The 17,175-nt window shown below is 57.2% G+C and overlaps 1 protein-coding gene and 1 long non-coding RNA gene across 5 annotated transcripts in view; one reads left to right on the top strand and one right to left on the bottom strand.

Annotated features, from left to right (window-relative positions):
* Positions 1-379: 379 nt before the first annotated feature.
* On the bottom strand, positions 380-17,009 carry LOC109317763. The gene is made up of 3 exons (XR_002103114.1): positions 16,997-17,009; positions 11,861-11,867; positions 380-2,805 (listed from the first exon to the last, which is right to left on the bottom strand). It is a non-coding gene; the product is annotated as an uncharacterized LOC109317763 (long non-coding RNA).
* OPTC (opticin) overlaps positions 9,020-17,175 on the top strand; it is a 28,579-nt gene continuing 20,423 nt past the window's right edge. For 2 of the 4 annotated variants that reach the window (XM_019546623.1, XM_019546621.1), the window contains exons 1-6: positions 9,020-9,124; positions 11,822-12,053; positions 12,903-13,056; positions 15,062-15,220; positions 16,056-16,258; positions 16,649-16,744. In XM_019546623.1, coding sequence (XP_019402168.1) covers positions 11,829-12,053; positions 12,903-13,056; positions 15,062-15,220; positions 16,056-16,258; positions 16,649-16,744 — 837 coding nt within the window. In that variant the 5' untranslated portion in view covers positions 9,020-9,124; positions 11,822-11,828. Of the gene's footprint in view, positions 9,125-10,911; positions 11,134-11,821; positions 12,054-12,902; positions 13,057-15,061; positions 15,221-16,055; positions 16,259-16,648; positions 16,745-17,175 lie in introns of all 4 variants that reach the window. The other 2 variants (XM_019546622.1, XM_019546624.1) reach the window with 2 other exon arrangements.

Raw genomic sequence — 17,175 nt, 5'->3', positions numbered from 1 at the left:
GGGTCATAGGCATCCTGAGCAATACCGCTCCTGGGCAGACGAAGACGCTGGTCTGCCCTGGTGCCAGAATGGTAGGGGGGGGATTCAACACAGATGGGCTTTGCCCTGCCTTGCTGCTGGCAGCTGTGCCTTCCTTCAGGTGCTCGCTTGCTTTGATTCTGCAGTGGTTTTGATACCGTGAGCAGCAAGAAACGTCAAGCCCAGGGGCTCAGAGGAGTTTGAGAGCTTGCAGGAGAGTGGGGGCCCGAATGGAGCTAGACTAGGCTGGTCCATGGGAGAGGCGTATGTAACTGGGCTTCCAGGCACTGGCCCAAAATCGCTGCACCACAATGTCTGCCCCGCAACAAGAGCATCAGCTCCAGGGGCTGGGGCTGAGGGGTGGGGAGTGCCGAAGCTGGAATGCCTTGGATTTTGCATCAGTAGAGCTGGCAGGTGGAGGTGGGGAGAGGAGCAGGCACAAGAAGCTGGTCCACATCTGGATCTTCAAACAGCGCCTTTTTGCAAGCAGACAAATACTTCCTGCCTCCCATTTCTGAAGCACGACAGTGACACCCAGCGGCCAGAGGGCTTGGCTTGGGAGGGCGGCCGAGGTTTCCCAGAGATCCATCTTGTTCCTATTTCAAGGTGGCCCCGCACCTCCGTCCCATTTGTTCCCTGGGGATGGCTCTGGCTTGAGCCATTTTTCTTCCTCAGAGGCAGAGCCGTGGCGGGTTAGGATGAGGCCAGGTGCACTGCGGGTACCTCAGTGGCCTAGTCAGAAAGGTCCACCTGAATTCAGGCCCGCGGAGGCTGGGAGCGGTCGGCGGGCTCGTTCCTGCCGGCTGCCCGCTGCAGGGGGGAGCGGGGCGCAAGGAAGCGGTCATGCCCTGGGACAGGCCGTATCCGCAGGAAAGATGTGCCTGCTCGCGAGGGCGAGGGAAAACCGCACAGAACACCTTGCCGCCGGGAGACGACGTGCCGGGGTTGAGGGGAGGACTGAAGCGAAGTCTCAACCATGGGAGAAGCTGTGCCAGGCTCCTCTGAGTTTCATGAAAAGCTCCTGGCCAACTCCATCAGTTCCCCGCCCATCTCCGGGTCGGCTCGCGGGCCAGCGCCCCTGCAGCGCTCGCTGGGGAAGCCGTGCTGGTTGGTACCAGTGCGAATCTGGCTCCAGTTCTCTCTTCCCCTCCTTGCAACAGTCCTGGGGTGCCATCCTTGCTGCAGGGCAGTGCCTCCAAGGCGGGGCTCTCTGGGTGGGTATCTATCAAAGGCCTGTCCTGGGCCCTGGGTACTACTCAGGCAGCCTAGTGCCAAGCCTCACCCGCCCTGCAGCTCGGTGGATGGAGGAGGCCTCTTGTTACTCTCTCCCATGCGAGTTTGCTGTGTTGCTCTGCGCTGAGCTTATGCTTTCAATGCTTCTCCCTCCCCCTCTCCTCCCCCGGTCCCCGCCTTGATCAGCACGCTGCTGGGTGACACACGCTCGACTCATATATCATAGCCTGCTTACCCTCTCCCACAGCCCTGTTGCTTCAGGCATCTCAGCCGTGAGCCGTGTTTCCACCGCTTTGTGCGCTCACCTCGTGACTCAGAGCCCTCTGGCTCTGCCGATCTGCTGTGCCTACGGGGCAAGCGTCCTCCATGCATTGGCAGGTCGGCCTTCCAGCATGTGTTGCCAAGCTGGCCCGGTGCTCTTGCTGTCTCCTGTGCCAGTCACGCTGGGGGCAGTCCAGTTGCATGGGGATATGGGGAGTCTTCTTGCAGAAAGCTGCCCTGAAGCCTGGCCTGTGAATCTAGGGGATATTGTAGCTGCATGGACTTCAGATGATTTGGCATATTGTTATTTCCCAGGTCTTCATCTTCCACCTTCATAGCAGGTTTGCTGGACTTACAGGTGCTTTTCATCTAGGCCTATTAATGACACAGGGATGGGGGGGACTAGGGTCACCCCCAAACGACAGGCCTGCTTCGATCGAAGGGAGTGGGCATTGCAGATTCAGTGGGACAAGAAAAGAGGAAACAGGGATGACAGTGAAGGTCACAGGTTGCTAATGAGGGTTATGAAGGGTGTCACCAAGCAGAGGCACTGGCCAGTGCCACTACCTCTCGAACAAGTCCAAGGAGCTGGGTGAAAATGTTGAAATGTTTGTGGGGAAGTGGCAGGAGAATGGCCTCACAGACACCCAGGTTCTCCCAGCCAGGGCCTCCTTCCTGGTCTGACAGCCGGGAAGCATGGTCCGAGCCAGGAGGAGGTGGATCAGGAGGTCCTGGGAGTTGGTAGGGTCCCAGATGAGGAGTCAGAAGGTGTTGGGAGAAGGGCAGCCAGAACCTCAGGAGGAGGTGCCCGAGGACACGATGGAGGGGCTGCAGCCTGGCGTGCTCCAGGTCAGCGTGCCCCCCTGATCACAGAAGGGGGAAAGCCTGCCAGATACACCCCGCTGACCACAGCTGCATGTCACCTCGGTCCCCAGCTGCTCATGAGATCAGGGTGGACTACAGGCTCGTCCTGCAGAGACCCTCGCTCTCCCTGGAGGTGTCTTGGTGGAGTCTGAGCGTGTCAGGCTGTCCAAAAGCAAACCAGACGGCTATCCCCCAGTCTGCTGAGGTGGTGTGGTGGGGGGTGCCGGGGGGTCTGTCAGTGCAGGGGCTGCCCTTCGTTCAGCAGCTAGAGGGAGCAGGGGGCTCAAGTTCCCCGGGTCTCCTGAGACAGCAGCAGCACCGCTGCCAGTGGGGCATGGCCATGCAGCCCCTTGCTATCAGTGTCTCTCCGTCCCTGTGCATGGGCTTTTCCTCCAGCCCCAGCTTTGCAGACTGCGGGAGGACTCTTCCCTCTGCCTCCTCCCTTCCCCCTTTCTCCATCCATCTGTTCTCCTCTGGTCTCTCTTTCTCAGCTAGTACGTCACTGTGGAGATGCACAGCACAATGCACAGATACAACTATGAAACCAACAGATTGCGTGCCACCCCCTTTTCCATCCGAAAGACCCATCCCCTAGCATCACAGGACCGGAGGAACGCAGGGCTGGAAGGGACCTCACAAGGTTATCTGGCCCAGCCCCCTGCTCCAGGCAGGATCAATCACCCACTCCAACCCCCCACCGTAGAGCCTGTTCTGAAGCCAGCAGATTCAGGTCAGGCTATAATCGACCAAATACCCCATATCTCATGGGCACATCCTCCAGTGAGGGAGGAGCCATGCTGCCCCAGGCCCAGGGCTGGGAAGGCATGCTCAGTGTTACTAATAGGAATGCAGATGGGAAAGCTGGCCCTTATCTTTATGAATATGGGGCCAAAGTCAGACCTGAATGACCCCAGAGTGACACCCCTGCTCTCTGCTGAGTTCCCATGGAGCTGGGTTCTTGATCCCACTCTCCTTTCCATCCCTTCTCCTACCCGAGTTTCCTTCTTCGTGGCTTTATAGAACTGAACACAGCTGCCTCTCTCTTCCTTGTTACGTAGCTTCTCCTGGTAGAGCATCTTTTTTATTCTCCCCACAGATGTTACATGTAGTGCTCCCCCTTTTTTTGATAAGTACCCGCTGCATGCATAGGGTTTCTGGGTTTAGAGGTCGAGGGGTTGAAGCCCTAATTTCGGGTGCTCATGTGCGAGGGCGGCTGAGGTTCCTTTTTAAGGGTCAAGGGGGGAAACATCAGGTTTAAATAAGTATTTAAAAAGCAAAACAAGCTGCCACAGCTGCAGTTACCCGCCGCTCCCCCCCTGGGCGCCAATAATGGAACGAAGCTTCTCAAAGGGAGACTTCGGATAGCATCCGTGGGAGCTGGATGTTCGACTCCCATTGAAAATCGATGGGACTGATCAAGCAATGTCTTCGCTGCCCTGTGGTTCCTTCAAAACCTCCAGCTCCAGCAACGAGCCACCGACAAACATGAGAGGGAAGGTTGTAATCCACTCACGTCCTCAGCTAAGTATTACCAACGCTGCAGAAATGGCGAGCTTCGGGTCGCTGATCGAACGCTGCCAACAGCATTTATTAGGCTTGACAGGTTTCAGCCATAAAGCCAGAAGCCCTATGTATATATTTATATATATGTGTGTGTATATATACCGGTAGACTGTACATATCTAGCTATATACATATTGTAGCTCTCAACTGATTTCAACTCAGTGGTATTTTCACTTCTCCTCTCCCACAGCAGTGAAAATAAAATGATTTTAAAAGAGACCTGGCGGTGTGGTCAGAGCCTGTTGTCCCAGCCTTTGCCAGCGGCTCACTAGTTAGTTATTTGTTCTGAGAAAGGTTTCTGGGGTCATCACAGCAGTGTCACGACGGCCATGTGGAAACTGCTCTCCTTTCCTCTCTGCCAGAAGAAGGGTGGAGAAATTGGACCGTAAATGAGGAGTTGGGGCTCTCCCAGGGTAGGGGAGTTCCCCGAAGGATTAGAGCTGGTTTAGCCATCTTCTCTGCTTTCATCAGCCTTCAGCAAACAAGATCATGAGTTATCAAGCAGGGCATGAACCCAGCACCAGAGCAAAGGCCTCTGCTGTCCTGCCTCCAGGTTACAGGCGAAACCTGTATGCTTTCGGCACAGCCTGTAGCGAATGCTTGCCCAGACTTGCAGTCCATAGCTTTGACTCAGATAAAATTGCTGCTACCACAAGGACACTGTAGCAGTTCATTTACTGTGATGGGAAGTAATATTGAGTATGTGTCTGCCTTGGACTATTCACTTTGCTCAGCAAGAAAGCCTCTGTGCCAGGTACCCAAAGGAGTAGCTATTGGCTGGCAGCGGTAGTTGGATGTTATCCTCTCTACACCCTAAGTGCAAGAGGCAGATGTGGCCTGCACTTTAGAAGCATGTCACACTTACCAATGAAGTGTGCAAAGGCACTGAACATTGGGGTGAGCTGCCATCAGTTTGCATGCTCACAAGGAAGCAGAACAAGCTATAAGGGGGTAGTGAATGTGTGCAGGCGGTGCGTAGTCACACGTGAATCTGTGCGTGTGCACGTCCCTAAAGAGACAGAGGTTCTCTGTGCGTGTAGGTCCACGTGCTAGTGCACAAATGTCTCTAGAAGATGTACGGGCTGGAGGGGCTATAGCCGTACGTGCAAGAGCTGAGACATAAGTGTGGCCCTCTGTGAAGGAGCGGCTGCGTCTGGCTTGGTGCACGCGCCTGCCTGGGCTTGTGCACACGGACAGAATGGGTGTAGGCAGCAATGAATTCTCAAACTCGTTGCTGCAGACGGAAATCTCATGCGGTGCTGCCGTCAAGGCATGAATCACAAATGGGTGGGCAGGGGCACGGGGGTGTGGGTGTGAACGCATGAGCCTAGGTGTAGGTTTCTGGTCACAGCACGTTGGCAGGAGAGTGTGTGTGCACGCACACAGCATGGGTGCAGGGAGCCACCTATTCTTTTGCCTGGTGCTATAGGGTAAGTCTTAGTATTTTCCACCGTGCCTGGTGCATGAATCATAAATTCTCTCTGGGTATGCGTTAACTTGCTGCCTCTCCAGACGAGACAGCCCTGTCTCCTGCAGAATATTAACGCAAGAAACGCAGAGGTATTAATGTCTTCTCCCTGCAAACTGCAGCCTTTTGCCGCTCCAAAGGCAGAAAGTGGGGTGGTAGCTCCTGTGCTCCTCCACCTTTGATGTGGTTCTGTGTTAGTGGGGATCAAGGAGAATGCCAGAGATCTCCTAATTAGCTCTTGTCGAGGGCTGAGGACGTGGGCATGACAGGGGCAGCAACATCAAAGAAATTCCTAGGGGGAGGGGATGTTTGTGCATCAATGCAGTGAGGCAAGGCAAGGCAAGGGCTGTCATCAGATGGGGAAAGGGCTGACTATAGTGGGGAGGTTTACTCACTACCTGTATGAAAGCACCTTACAGTCCACGGTCCGGGCCATACCTGTGGAAGCACCAGTGTGGGTCATTCCTGCCAGCCTGTCTTGCAGGGCTGAGGTCTTCCACGCATTTTCGCTCACCTCTGAAATACGGGCACCTCTGGGGTGGCGGGTGGCTGTCACCCGGACAGGTGTGTGTAGGGACCTCAGGGCAAACCTCTTTTTTCAGACAACAGTGAGTGGTCCGGCAGAGCTGCTGCAGGTCTGAATTCAGCTCCACCTCCCCCTGGGGCCTCTACTGCATCACAACATGCCCCAACTTCTGTGGCTTTCTGCCCATGCCACCTCTTTGTCTCGCAGCGGTCCCAACCCGCAGGCACCGGGTATTCCACTTTATTTTTTTTTTTTCCAAAACATTATATAACTCGTTCCAATTTCTGATCAGGGCTACGGGGCAGGACGCCCACCTCTGCCCCCATCATGCACTCCACAGAGCACTCCCCCCGTTCTCCCCATCCAGCCCTGGTGGGCAAGCCTCTGCCTCCGGTCTCCCTCCTGCCCGTGAGCAGAGTTTCTCTCCCCGCTCTCCAGGAACCAGCTCTGCCTCATCATCACTGAGGAGGTGGGCACAGCTCGCCCCCCTGACCCCTGCCCGGCGGTCAGGCCCTTCGAAGCAGCAGACGCACTGAGCCAGCTGGAACGCTCCTCTCGGGGCTGCCACTTCGCCTCCATCACCACGGCCAGAGAGCCTTTTAATGAGAGACTTAGAGAGGCTTAGCGCAGGTCCATGCTCCCTGCCGTGCCTTGCGGAGACAGGGCGGTGCGCCCCGGCTGCCTTAGAGGGCAGATTTTCCCAGGATTTCCACCCCGCTTCCCCCCTCACCGCTTTCCCTTCCCGATGGAGCTGGGTGGGGGAATTCACTCAGCAGCAATACAACCCCTGCGTGCCTGGGAGAGCGGGGGCTGGAGCCTCTACCCCAGGCAGCCTCTTCGCACCTACGTTCCTGTTTTCTTCATCCCCCTCCACCCCTATCAGAGCTGTTTCTTCCTCATGCTGCTGCATCACACCAGCCTCTGCTCAGCTCAGGGATGCAACGGCGGTGCTCCCTCCCACAGGGAGGGCAGGATTAGGCAGCGGGAAGTGGCAGGGTCACCCTCTGCTTACGGGCTCGGCATGCCAGCCCCTACTGCTCCAGGGAGCATGAAGCCGGTGCTGGGCGAAGGCTGCAGGGCATGGGCTCCCGGGGCTGTGCCAGGCCGGCGAGGATGGCACTGAGGGATTGGCACGAATGACAGGTGTGGAGGTGCTCCAGGTCACGGCACCCAGGACAGCCTTTGCACTGCATGCCTTCCCTCTCTGTGCAGCCGGTGCAGGCTATGGGTGACAGCTGCAGCCAGCAAGCACCTTTCATCCAGGGATGGTGTGAGTGGCATGAAAGCAAAATAAGAGTGGGACAAGGTGCGCTGGATGCCCTGGCCTTGAGCTGGAGCCAGAGCCTGGGGCAGGGAGCCTGGCCTGCCTTTCAGCATGGTTCCCCTGCAGTGTCCTAGCCCCTCTCATGGTCCGTCACCAAGGAGATCAGTGCCACACTCCTCATTTCAGAGAGTGGCACCAGCTGGTGCCAGGGCAGTCAGATCCCAACTCCTGAGGGCACGATCCTCTTCCCTGCCCGGCCTCTGCTGCAGGTTCGCTTCACATGAAATATGAGGGGAAATCTCAGACTTTTCCCCAGCACAGGGCGCATCCCCTGGGCGTCATCTGAAGGGAAGAGGGTAACCTCTCACACATGGGGTCATGGCTTCTCTGGTTAAGGATGCGGCGGCTGCATCCACCAGTCTGTCATCTGGGGCTGATGCGGAGGTTGCCAGCGCTCAGCCGACAGCCGATCCCTGCAACGTGCCCTTCACAGCCCTGGAGCGGCCAAGGTCCTTCGAGGCTCCTGTCCCACACGGGGGGCACAGCTCTGATGCCAGCCCTGTTTTCCTGTTTTCTTTGCAGGGGGAGGGGGGAGGAAGGTTTGCAAAGCCGGTTTCCAAAGCAACAGCGCTGCAGAGGTGCAAGCAGCACTAAGCTCTATGGGGAGGGGTGGGGGAGGTGGGGGCGGCCGCTTCCAGCTGGAGTTTTGGCTACAGAGAGGCAGTTTTGATGAGGAGTTGAATTTAAACAGCCATCTGGCTGCTGGGATGTGGGCCCGTCCTGGCCGTGAGAGCGACCAGAACAAAGCCAGCGAGCTCCCAGCTGCGGCACCCCATCAAGCAAGGCCCAGCGCCGAACATCAGGCGGTGGCCACCCAGCTAAGATCACGGGGCTGGCGCCAGCCTGGCGCGGCTCCATCCAGGTTCACCAGCTGGTCCCGGACCAGGCGGATCCTGCCTCCTGACGGCAGGCTTTCCTGCTCCCTCCCAGGTTCAATCTGCATCAAATCCTGGATGGGGACAGTTCAAAACGCCTCCCAGCAAGGGGGAGCATCAGATGGGCATTTCCTCCTCTCTCACTGACTGCTGCAAGGCAGCTCAGCACATCCCAGCCAAAGCTGTCTCCGCGAAGCATCTTGTTCGCAGCTTGTAGCGGCCTTCAGGGCAACCCAGTGGGTGGGAGCAAGCAGAGAGGAGCCCCAGACCCTCTATGCATAGTCTCTGGGGCCTTTAGGGTCTGAAGACCTCGGTCAGACTAAGTGATGTAGCCCTCTGGAGACAGAAATCCTACGCCAGAGCCAGGAGTTTCACAGGCTGTGCACACCCGGCATGCACTTTTACTTGTGAGGCTCCACTGCTACCCTCTTCCAGGAACATCGAATGCCAGGGGGCCTTGAGCGCTACACCTGTGCCTTAGCTCCAGGGGGGCCTCAGCCCATGCAGCCAGGCTGCATGAAGCCCCGGGCAACATTTCTGCAAAGGACCAAACGGCTGAGCCTGCAAAACCGCTGGTGGCTTAGACGGCAGGTGCCTTTGGACCAACGGATTCGGTGGGGCGCAGTACTGAGGACCCGGCGCTTGCCCCCTTGCCGTGACGCCCCCTTCGCCTCCCCTTGGAGGTGATGTGCAAGCTGCTGTAGAGGCCGGGCGAGGAAAGGAAAGCGGCTCTCGGCCAGGCCTCCCAGGGAAAAGCTGTAATCGGGCATGGCTGGCCCCTGCGGGGGCAAGAGAAGGGTCACCATGGGGGAGGGGAAGCGGGGCAGGTGGGCCCCGGGATAGTTATGTCCCTGATTGGCTGTGCTGGCTCTCGCCCCTCCGCCAGCCCTGCCCTCCCAGGACCCTCATTAAAACCTCCCGAGCCCTTTCAGCTCCAGCACATCAGGAGAGGGGAGGTTCGGGCTCTCCCAGGCAGACAGGAAGGAGCAAGGGTATGTCTGCGACTTGTGCCTTTCTTTCTCTCTCCCTTGTTCATTAACAAGCTGAGCTCAGGGGCTTTCAAGTGCAGTTCAGATGAGCTGTGGGGGCGAGGGCTACCCAGGGACTGCGCTGATGCAGAATGCATGAGGTCTGCCTCTAGTGTGCGTTTCAAAGGCTTTTATTACTCTCTTAATGCTGGGTTTGATCAGTGGGAAAGCAGGAGAGATTAAGGACCGCCACTTCAGGCTATTGTTGGATTCAGTGCTGTCTTCCATAGCTGTGTGGGGCGGGGCGGGGCGTGCATGCGTGCAGGGGGCTCCAGGGCGAAGGTATGTGTGCGTGTGAGCATGGGCTGCGCGTGTGTCCACGCGCTGGCGCATACGTGGGTGTGAGGCGTAGGAGTGTGCGTGCGCGCGTGTGTCTAGGGATGGATGCTGTCGTAGGGGTGTGTGTGCGTGCGTGCCCGCTGCCTTGTGTACACACACAGATGGGCCCAGCGCTTTGAATCATCCCGTGGACGTTCTCCAGGCACAAGTCGCTTCGGGATGAAATGGATCCACTTGCAAAGGGATCCCGGTGAGGCGATGGCACCCTTGCCCTCAGAGCGGGCAGCGAGGAGACCCGCTGCCGTAGGCGTCTTGCTGTCTTTAGAGTCTCACCAACTGTGTGATCTTTCCCCCAAAAGGGCTCCTCCAGGAGGCAGGGGGTCACTTCCCTGAGCCGTCTGCCCACACGGGTTCCAGTCCAGGGGTCGCATGGGTCACACGTGCAGGCAGCCGAGCAGGCTGATGGGCACTTGCGTGTGCAGCAATGGCAACTGTTCACCTAACTTAAAGCATTGCTTCAACTATGTGCCTTCAGGGGAAGACCGACAGGCAGCATAGATTAACCCCTCGCCTTGTGCGTGGACACATTCTCTGCGAACAACACATGCAAAACCATGCACATACCCCCCGGCTGCCTGGACACAGATCTCCGCTAAGGTATAGCTCTAGAGATGTATGCACCCCGCAGGCTGCACACTGTACCCCAGTGCACATGTGCTATTAAACGAGTGAGGAATAAGCCAGCCTCTCTAGCGGGCACTGCCATGAGGAGAAGACAGCTTCGGGTCTCAGACTGCAGAAACCCCACAGCCGGTGACAGCCGAAGAGCAGTTTCCAGCTGAGGAAAACTCTGGTCCTGCCACGGAGCCAGGGGCAGGGGCTCAGGAGGTGCCCAGTGTGAACCTCCCTAGGGATGGAGTATGAGGCACTTGCACCAATCTGTGACACTGGCCACGGGAGGGGAGGGTCCCTCTCCTGGACAATCTGGCCACTTCTGGGGGGGACTGGCAGGGCAGGAGAAAGTAGGGCAGGACTCCTGAGTTTCTTCCTAGCCTAGCTGCAGGAGGCTATTGTGAGAGGCTCTGGGCGAGGCCCTTCTCCTGTCTGGGCTTCCTTCTCTGTGCAGCTCCAAGACCTGTGGCTAATATACAGACTAGCACCTGCGCGGTGTTATGGCCATCATTGCTACCACTCGTGCTGGCCTTGTGCCCTGTTCCCATTCTGCAGTGGGGGAGTTCAGGCCAGAGCAAAAAACTCTTCGTGTCCCCAGCCCTCCTTCCTCCTTCCTGGCATTTCTCTGTGGCTTGTGCCGCCCCCTCAGCCCGAGGGCTCTGAGCCAGGGGGGAGGCTGGCACAGCATCTGGGGTCTCTGCCACCCAGCGGGGCACTCGAGTGTGAAACAACCTGAAAAGAGAAGGACCGTCCTAATCCCCTCGGGGCCAGAGGCCAAGCCCATTTATTCTCTGCAGCAGGAAAACCCTGGCGTCCTCCTACCGCTGCAGAGGCGGTCTGCTTTGAAGTGCTTCGAAGGACAAGGTCAGCAAGTCTCGGAAAGCAGCAGGAGCTGGAGGGAAAGTTTGGAGCGTGGGTGTAACCGGCTGCCAGCCGGTGGAGGCAACGTGAAGAACAGAGACATCCAATAGTGCCACCTAAGCTGGTTTTCCAGACAGCTCAGCCCCCGCAGCCAGGCCGAGGCTTGCAGGGCGTTGGGTACACAGCGGGCGCTGGGCAGCTCTGAACGCCTGGTCCATTGCCATGGCAATGAGAGCTGCTGGGCCTGGGGCTCTCTGTGGGAGCAGAGCCCTCCTGGAAAATGCATGCACAGAGGACTGAACACTTGCAAACGTGCCCTGGGGAAGCAGGGCTGCTTGTCCTGCCTCGATTCTTGTGGGGAGAGGGGATTTCCTAGAGTCTCATTCATAAGATATCAGGGTGTATTTAGTTATCATTCTCCAAAGCAAGACCCAGGGCCATGCCTGACATGCACCCATAATGCTGCTGGCGTATTCTCAGGCCCCACTTGCACTATCTCTTCCCAATAGAGCACACCTCAAATGTGACCTCTTCCCCACCCTGGTGCACTAGTCTCCTTGTCCCTAGGCCCCATCCTCAGTAGCTGTGTCAGTCCCCCGAGTCCTGACCTGCAGACCCACTCCCTGGGATCCCCACACTGTCTACCCGGGGTACCGTAATCCTGCAGCCTCAGAGGCCCGTGTCACCTGGCTACAGCAGGAGTCTGCAGGAGGGAGGTCACTGTGCTATGCACTGAGGACATGTGGCCTGGAGCTCACAGCCCCAGCCCTGTAAATGGTGGAGCAGAGACCTGAGCTGGTCAGCTTGACAGAGATGCAAATGCCTCATTGCTTCCCTTCCCCTTCCCAGGCACAGGATGCCGAGTGTGGTGTTGCTGGGGGTGATCACCCTGGCACTGGCAGCTCTGGCTTTGGCTGTCCCGCTTGGAGAAGGGAAGAAGACAGAGAAGCCCAGCACTGACCTCACCATCTATGAGAGCCTTAACTTGGACAACTACGATCTCAGCCTGAGCAACTATGGGGACATCATTGACTTGAGCAACTATGACGAGCTGTACGACTATGGTGATCTGGCGCCGAAGGTACAGCACAGTCAGCAGAGCACCAGAGCCCGGGGTGCGGGTGCATTTCAATGGGGGTGCCACCAAGCCTCTGTGGGGCCTCGTTCTGCTCTCACTGGGGGGAGGTTTGCATAGATTTCATAGACATCAGGGCTGGAAGAGGCCTTGGAAGATCATCGAGTCCAGCCCCCTGCCCCAGGGGCAGGAAGTCAGCAGGGATCACAGGATCCCAGCAAGATAAAAGGTTAGGGTTGGCCTAATCTGATCGGTGGGGCCCAGTGATAGTCAAGTCTGGGGCATTGTGCACTATCTCCCCGGCTCCTGTCGCATATGGACTCAGCCTGGACTCAGGAAAACTCCTTTCCAAGGCCTGGCTAGACGTCCTGCTTTCCCAGCTATTAACAACCCAGAACCTTCTCCCAGCCCACGCGCATTGCTTCTAAATTTGGCTCATGGCCTGTAAGGCAGGATGGGATCCTTAGAAAGGAAAGAGGTTGTATAGGTGCAACACGTGATTGCTATTGCTGCTGCGTCGAGGTTTGCTGCGTTACCACTGAGAGAACCCGGGAGCCCTCCACATCATTCAGTCTGTCTATGGCTCATCTCTGGGGTCCCCAGAGGAGCCTAAAGAGATTAGGTGCTTTCCAAGGGGAGGGGGTGCATATTTCCCTCTGCTTGATGTAATAATCCCAGCTCATCCTTGAAGTGGGTTCCCCAGTAGCCCTCCAAGCTATCCACGTACCCATCCCAGCACCTCCCTTTGTGGAGACGTGCCCCGGAGAGGAAAGGGAGAAGCTGCTGGTGGGGAAAGCTATGGCAGCTCTGCCATGTGAGCTCAGCGCCACAATGACCCCTACCCTGTGTTTGCAGATTGAGGTTGGGACGTTGGCTCCTCCAGCCAAGACCCCCGAAGGCATGCCAAGCACCAGAGCTGTGCCAACTGCTGCACCAAGGAAACAGCCCCCCACGTCCACCACAGCAAAGCCTGTCGGGCCAGGGCTGCTCGGGTTCATAACTGAACAGGGTGAGTGAGACGCCAGCCCACGGCATCTTGTTGCACAGGGCAGGGGGTCAACACAGAGGTTTTGGATCCCAGATATGGTGCCGGATATGTCCCCAGTGCTGGGGGGGTGGAAGAACAACCATTTACTGAGTCAGACCCTATTGCCCAACCTCCGGTGTTGCACAGGGGCAGAGAGCAGATGCTGAAAGAGTGACCTAGGTCCGACCAGGGTTTTTTTCCACTCTTTTTCTCTCTCTTGCAGCCTCCAGCAATTAGGGTCTGGGAAGTTCTGATTCAGAGGCCGTGCCCTCCCTCCCATACTCAATAGCTACAGATGTCCCTTTCCTCCAAGAATTCGTGTGGTCCCTTTTTGGCTCTGGTTAAGCTGTCAGCTTCCACCACATCTAGCGGCAATGAGTCCCACCCTTGAATTGCACACTGAAAGAGGCTCCTCTCGGCCGGGAATAGCAGGGCTGAGAGATGTGCAGAGAAATCATCTTCCCGTGTACAATGGAAGGGAGATTCTGGTTTCTGTCATTGGCACTGCTCGCCCTGCCGGGGGAGAGGAAACTCTGGAGGTCAGAGGGATGGAGATGCCCCTTTCACAGTTCAGGGCAGGAATTTCTGAGTTACCCTTGGGCAGCCTGGGATAGAGGAAACGTGGGATCTGGAAGAGGGGAGAGCAAGACCGTGCAATGCTCTCCTCCGCAGGAAACTGAGCGAGCTCCATATTAGCTCCATTCGGCAGGCTTCTCCCTCCTCAAGCAGCAGGTGGGAAGGCTTGAGAAAGGAAGCACCCGGAAGCAACAAGAACCGCACCAAATGCCAGCAAAGCAGCAACGCGTTAATGAGCAGAGACATTGCACCAGTCGGACAGAGTAGCAATTAGATTAGTGACAATTAAAATCCTGTAGCGAGGGATAAATATCTTTATTCATTTTCTGTCACTCGGAACCGGGACAAATTAAGTACTAGGCAAAGGGAAATTGTTGCCTTTCTGCTTTGAACTCCCCCCTGCTAATAGATGCTGAATCTTTCCCATGCTCTGGGGGGAGACGACGGGGGTGGGGGGGACCCAACAGAGTTTTAATTGGCACTAGAAATCCTGTCATCCTGCTGCTCCTGCCACCACACTCGCCCGGTGCCTTCTAGTTCCAGATGGAGCGGTGTCAGATGTTTGCTTGATGCAAACTGTTTCCTTTTGTTTTATTTCTTCCAATGTCAAAGGGCTAAACGAATCCCTGGTGTAACATACTGGTGTCTCCTTGGCACATCTGCCACCCCCAAGGAGAGATTTGGCCTGAGTTGATTAATTTGTAAGCATCTTCTTGGGCTGGTTGTGTGTGGCCTCCGTCTTGATTAGATGTTGCTGGCTTGCTTCCTTTGAATTCAGGGCTGGAGGAAGATATAGGGCCAGCGGCCCTGGAGAATAAAGACTTCCGAGTATCTGCATAACAAGCAAAGCCAGCCCCGGTTCGTCTGAAAGAGGCTTGTGCCTACCATATTCCCCAGGAGCTCATTAAATAAGAGCCCTGAGACTTGTGGAGCCTGAGCTCTAGAGAAACACTGTCCAGAGAACTGCAAAGACCTCTCCTACCCCACCCTGAGCCCAGTGCGAAGCCTGCCATGGGCTCCCTGGGGCTGGGTCTTCTCCCCTTTCCCATTGGGAAGTTGGCAGGGATGTTTCCCAGGACCTCGCAAGGTCAAGCACGGAGGTTTTGGTCGCCCCAAGGTGCTGAGGGTTGGCTCCGGGGCTGGGCTTCCAGGCCAGCTGGGTCTGAAAGGTTCGTGATCACGAGCGAGTCTTGGGAAGGTCCCACGTTCTTGAGAACATCCCCTTCTGCTCCTGACCCAGCAGGTTGGATGCCGGACCATGGCCTCTTCTGGCGCTAAGCAGTTCAGCCCTGTTGCCTCCCGGGCAGCTAGGCCAGTAAAGAAACAGCCACATGGGCCTGGCTGAGGATGTACTTGAGTCTTCTTTCCTGCTTTTGGCTTCTGACAGATCTCCCCCCTTTCCCTGCCCCAGGCCTGACCACCTGCCTGCTGTGCATGTGCATCGGCACCTCCGTGTACTGCGACGACGCGGGCCTGGAGCACATCCCTGCTCTGCCACTGGAGACCACGTACCTCTACGCCCGCTTCAACAGCATCGGCCAGATCAGAGCCAGGGATTTTGCTGGGCTGAGTATGTCCAGCCCACCATGGGGGACATGTGCTTGCCCTTCAGGCAGGCGCAGGGCCTGGAGGGGGGGAGGATGTGGGCCAGTGGGAACTGGACTGGACTGCTCACGTGTCTCCGGGGAGGCTGTCACCCCGGCTCCTGTTCCAGGTTTGTTCTGAGTCACTTCCAGCCTGACGCCGCACCCTCCTGGTCAGGTTTGACTACCCCCGTTAGTCTACTGCCCCTGCCGTGGCAAGGAGCTCAGATCGTCTCGCTGGGCACCTAGTCCAATTGCTGGCGGGGGCAGAGGCTGCTTCCCCTGGCCCCGGTGGAAGCCAGGCTTCCTGCAGCCAGAGCTGTCTTCAACCCTAAGCGCTGTGTGGACAAGCCCCAGTCACTTCAGCCGCACGTCCTGCCTCCCTGTCCAGTCTGATGCGGGACCCAGCACCCTGCTTGACTCATGTTTGAGCTACTTTCCAGCCCTGCTTTTCTCCTAGTCTCTGGTTCTCTGCTCTCACGCAGAGTTTTAGAGGCTACAGCCAAATGCAGCCCACTTCCACCAAGACGGATGGGACTGCTTGTCCCCGAAGGGTTGCAACACCAATGTCTCGGGTTAGTTTCCTTCCTGGCCCCCTCTAGCAATGGGATGGGTCAAGCTCTCTCGTGGCAGTCTGCCCATTCACTCCCACTGAGGAGCTGGCTCCTGTTCCTGTTCCCTGAAATGCTATGGGCAGGCCTAGCTGCTAACTGTTGCTCATCATCCAAGATCCCGGAGCCTGGGGAGGGTTGAAGAGGTTTGCTGGGGTGGAGCTGATTGTCTCTCACTGATCTCCACCTTTCTTTCCCCCGACTCCGCTAGAGAAGCTGAAGAGAATAGACCTGACAAGTAACTACATCTCCTCGGTGGAGGAGGGCTCCTTCCGCCAGCTGACCAGCCTGCAGGACCTCATCCTCCCCGAGAACAGGCTGACAGTGCTGCCTGACCTGCCCAGCAGTATCATCCAGCTGGACGCCCGGTTCAACGGGATCCAGAGCTCCGGGCTCAGGCCTGAAGCCTTCAGGGTGAGTTTGTGCCCAGTGGGTTTGGCTGCTGCAGGGGAGGTCCTGAAAGGCAGCCCTAGTTTTTGGGCCCCTGCTTTGCGACCCCAACCGAGCTGGTTTCTTGGTCAGTCCATGCCCTGCGTAGGCTTGTCTGGTTCTGGCTCCAGACCTGCTGCACAGAGGAAGAGGACAGGTGTCCTCTGTGGAGTCTGGCCGCGGCTGGGGCTGGAGCAGTCCCATCCCCGCTGTCCTAGCAGGATGCATGCGTGTGTGCAGTGCAGACAGGAGAGCAGGAGGCTACATTCAGCAAGGAGGCTGGTTGTGCCCTGCTTTGCATGGAGCCCTGCTGCAGTCATGCCATGCGGTGGATGGGGCAGGCAGGGACCGACAGACTTGTCCTTGTTGCTGCAGGAGCTGAAGAAGCTGCAGTTCCTCCATTTGTCTGATAATGAGCTGGACTACATCCCCGCACCCCTGCCTGAGAGCCTGCGATCCCTGCACCTCCAGGTGAGGCAAAGACCAAGTCAGGCAAGAAGGCTCCTGCCAGTCTAGTTCCAGACAGTCACTCTTTGACCTTGCATTTACTTTCCTGTCCTTGAAGCCACGGCAGGTGTGGTGCACACAGGGGTTAGGAAAGACCCTCTCCATGGTATCAGTCCAGTCCTGATGTCCTGCCAGCGCAGACTTGATCCCCTGGCACAGGTCTAGTTTCTGTTGTGCCCTCTCCCATGGGTTATATCCTGAGCCCCCTGCACACACCTACCTCTGCCAGGTTCTCTTGCCCTGACCTGTGCTCCACCCTTGCTAATCCAGGGAGACCTCAGTGCTAAAGGACCCACTGTCCTGCTGGCATGGGAGCTCCATGGATAAAGGGTGCATCCACAAGCCCCCATGAGCTCAAAGCTAGTAGAAGCCCAAACCTAACCACCTCTTCCTGG

Source organism: Crocodylus porosus, unplaced genomic scaffold (genome assembly GCF_001723895.1).
Source record: "Crocodylus porosus isolate Cpor-Errol unplaced genomic scaffold, CroPor_comp1, whole genome shotgun sequence".
In the NCBI taxonomy this organism is placed as follows: Eukaryota; Metazoa; Chordata; order Crocodylia; family Crocodylidae; genus Crocodylus; species Crocodylus porosus.
This window is presented reverse-complemented; position numbering and strand designations above follow the sequence as displayed.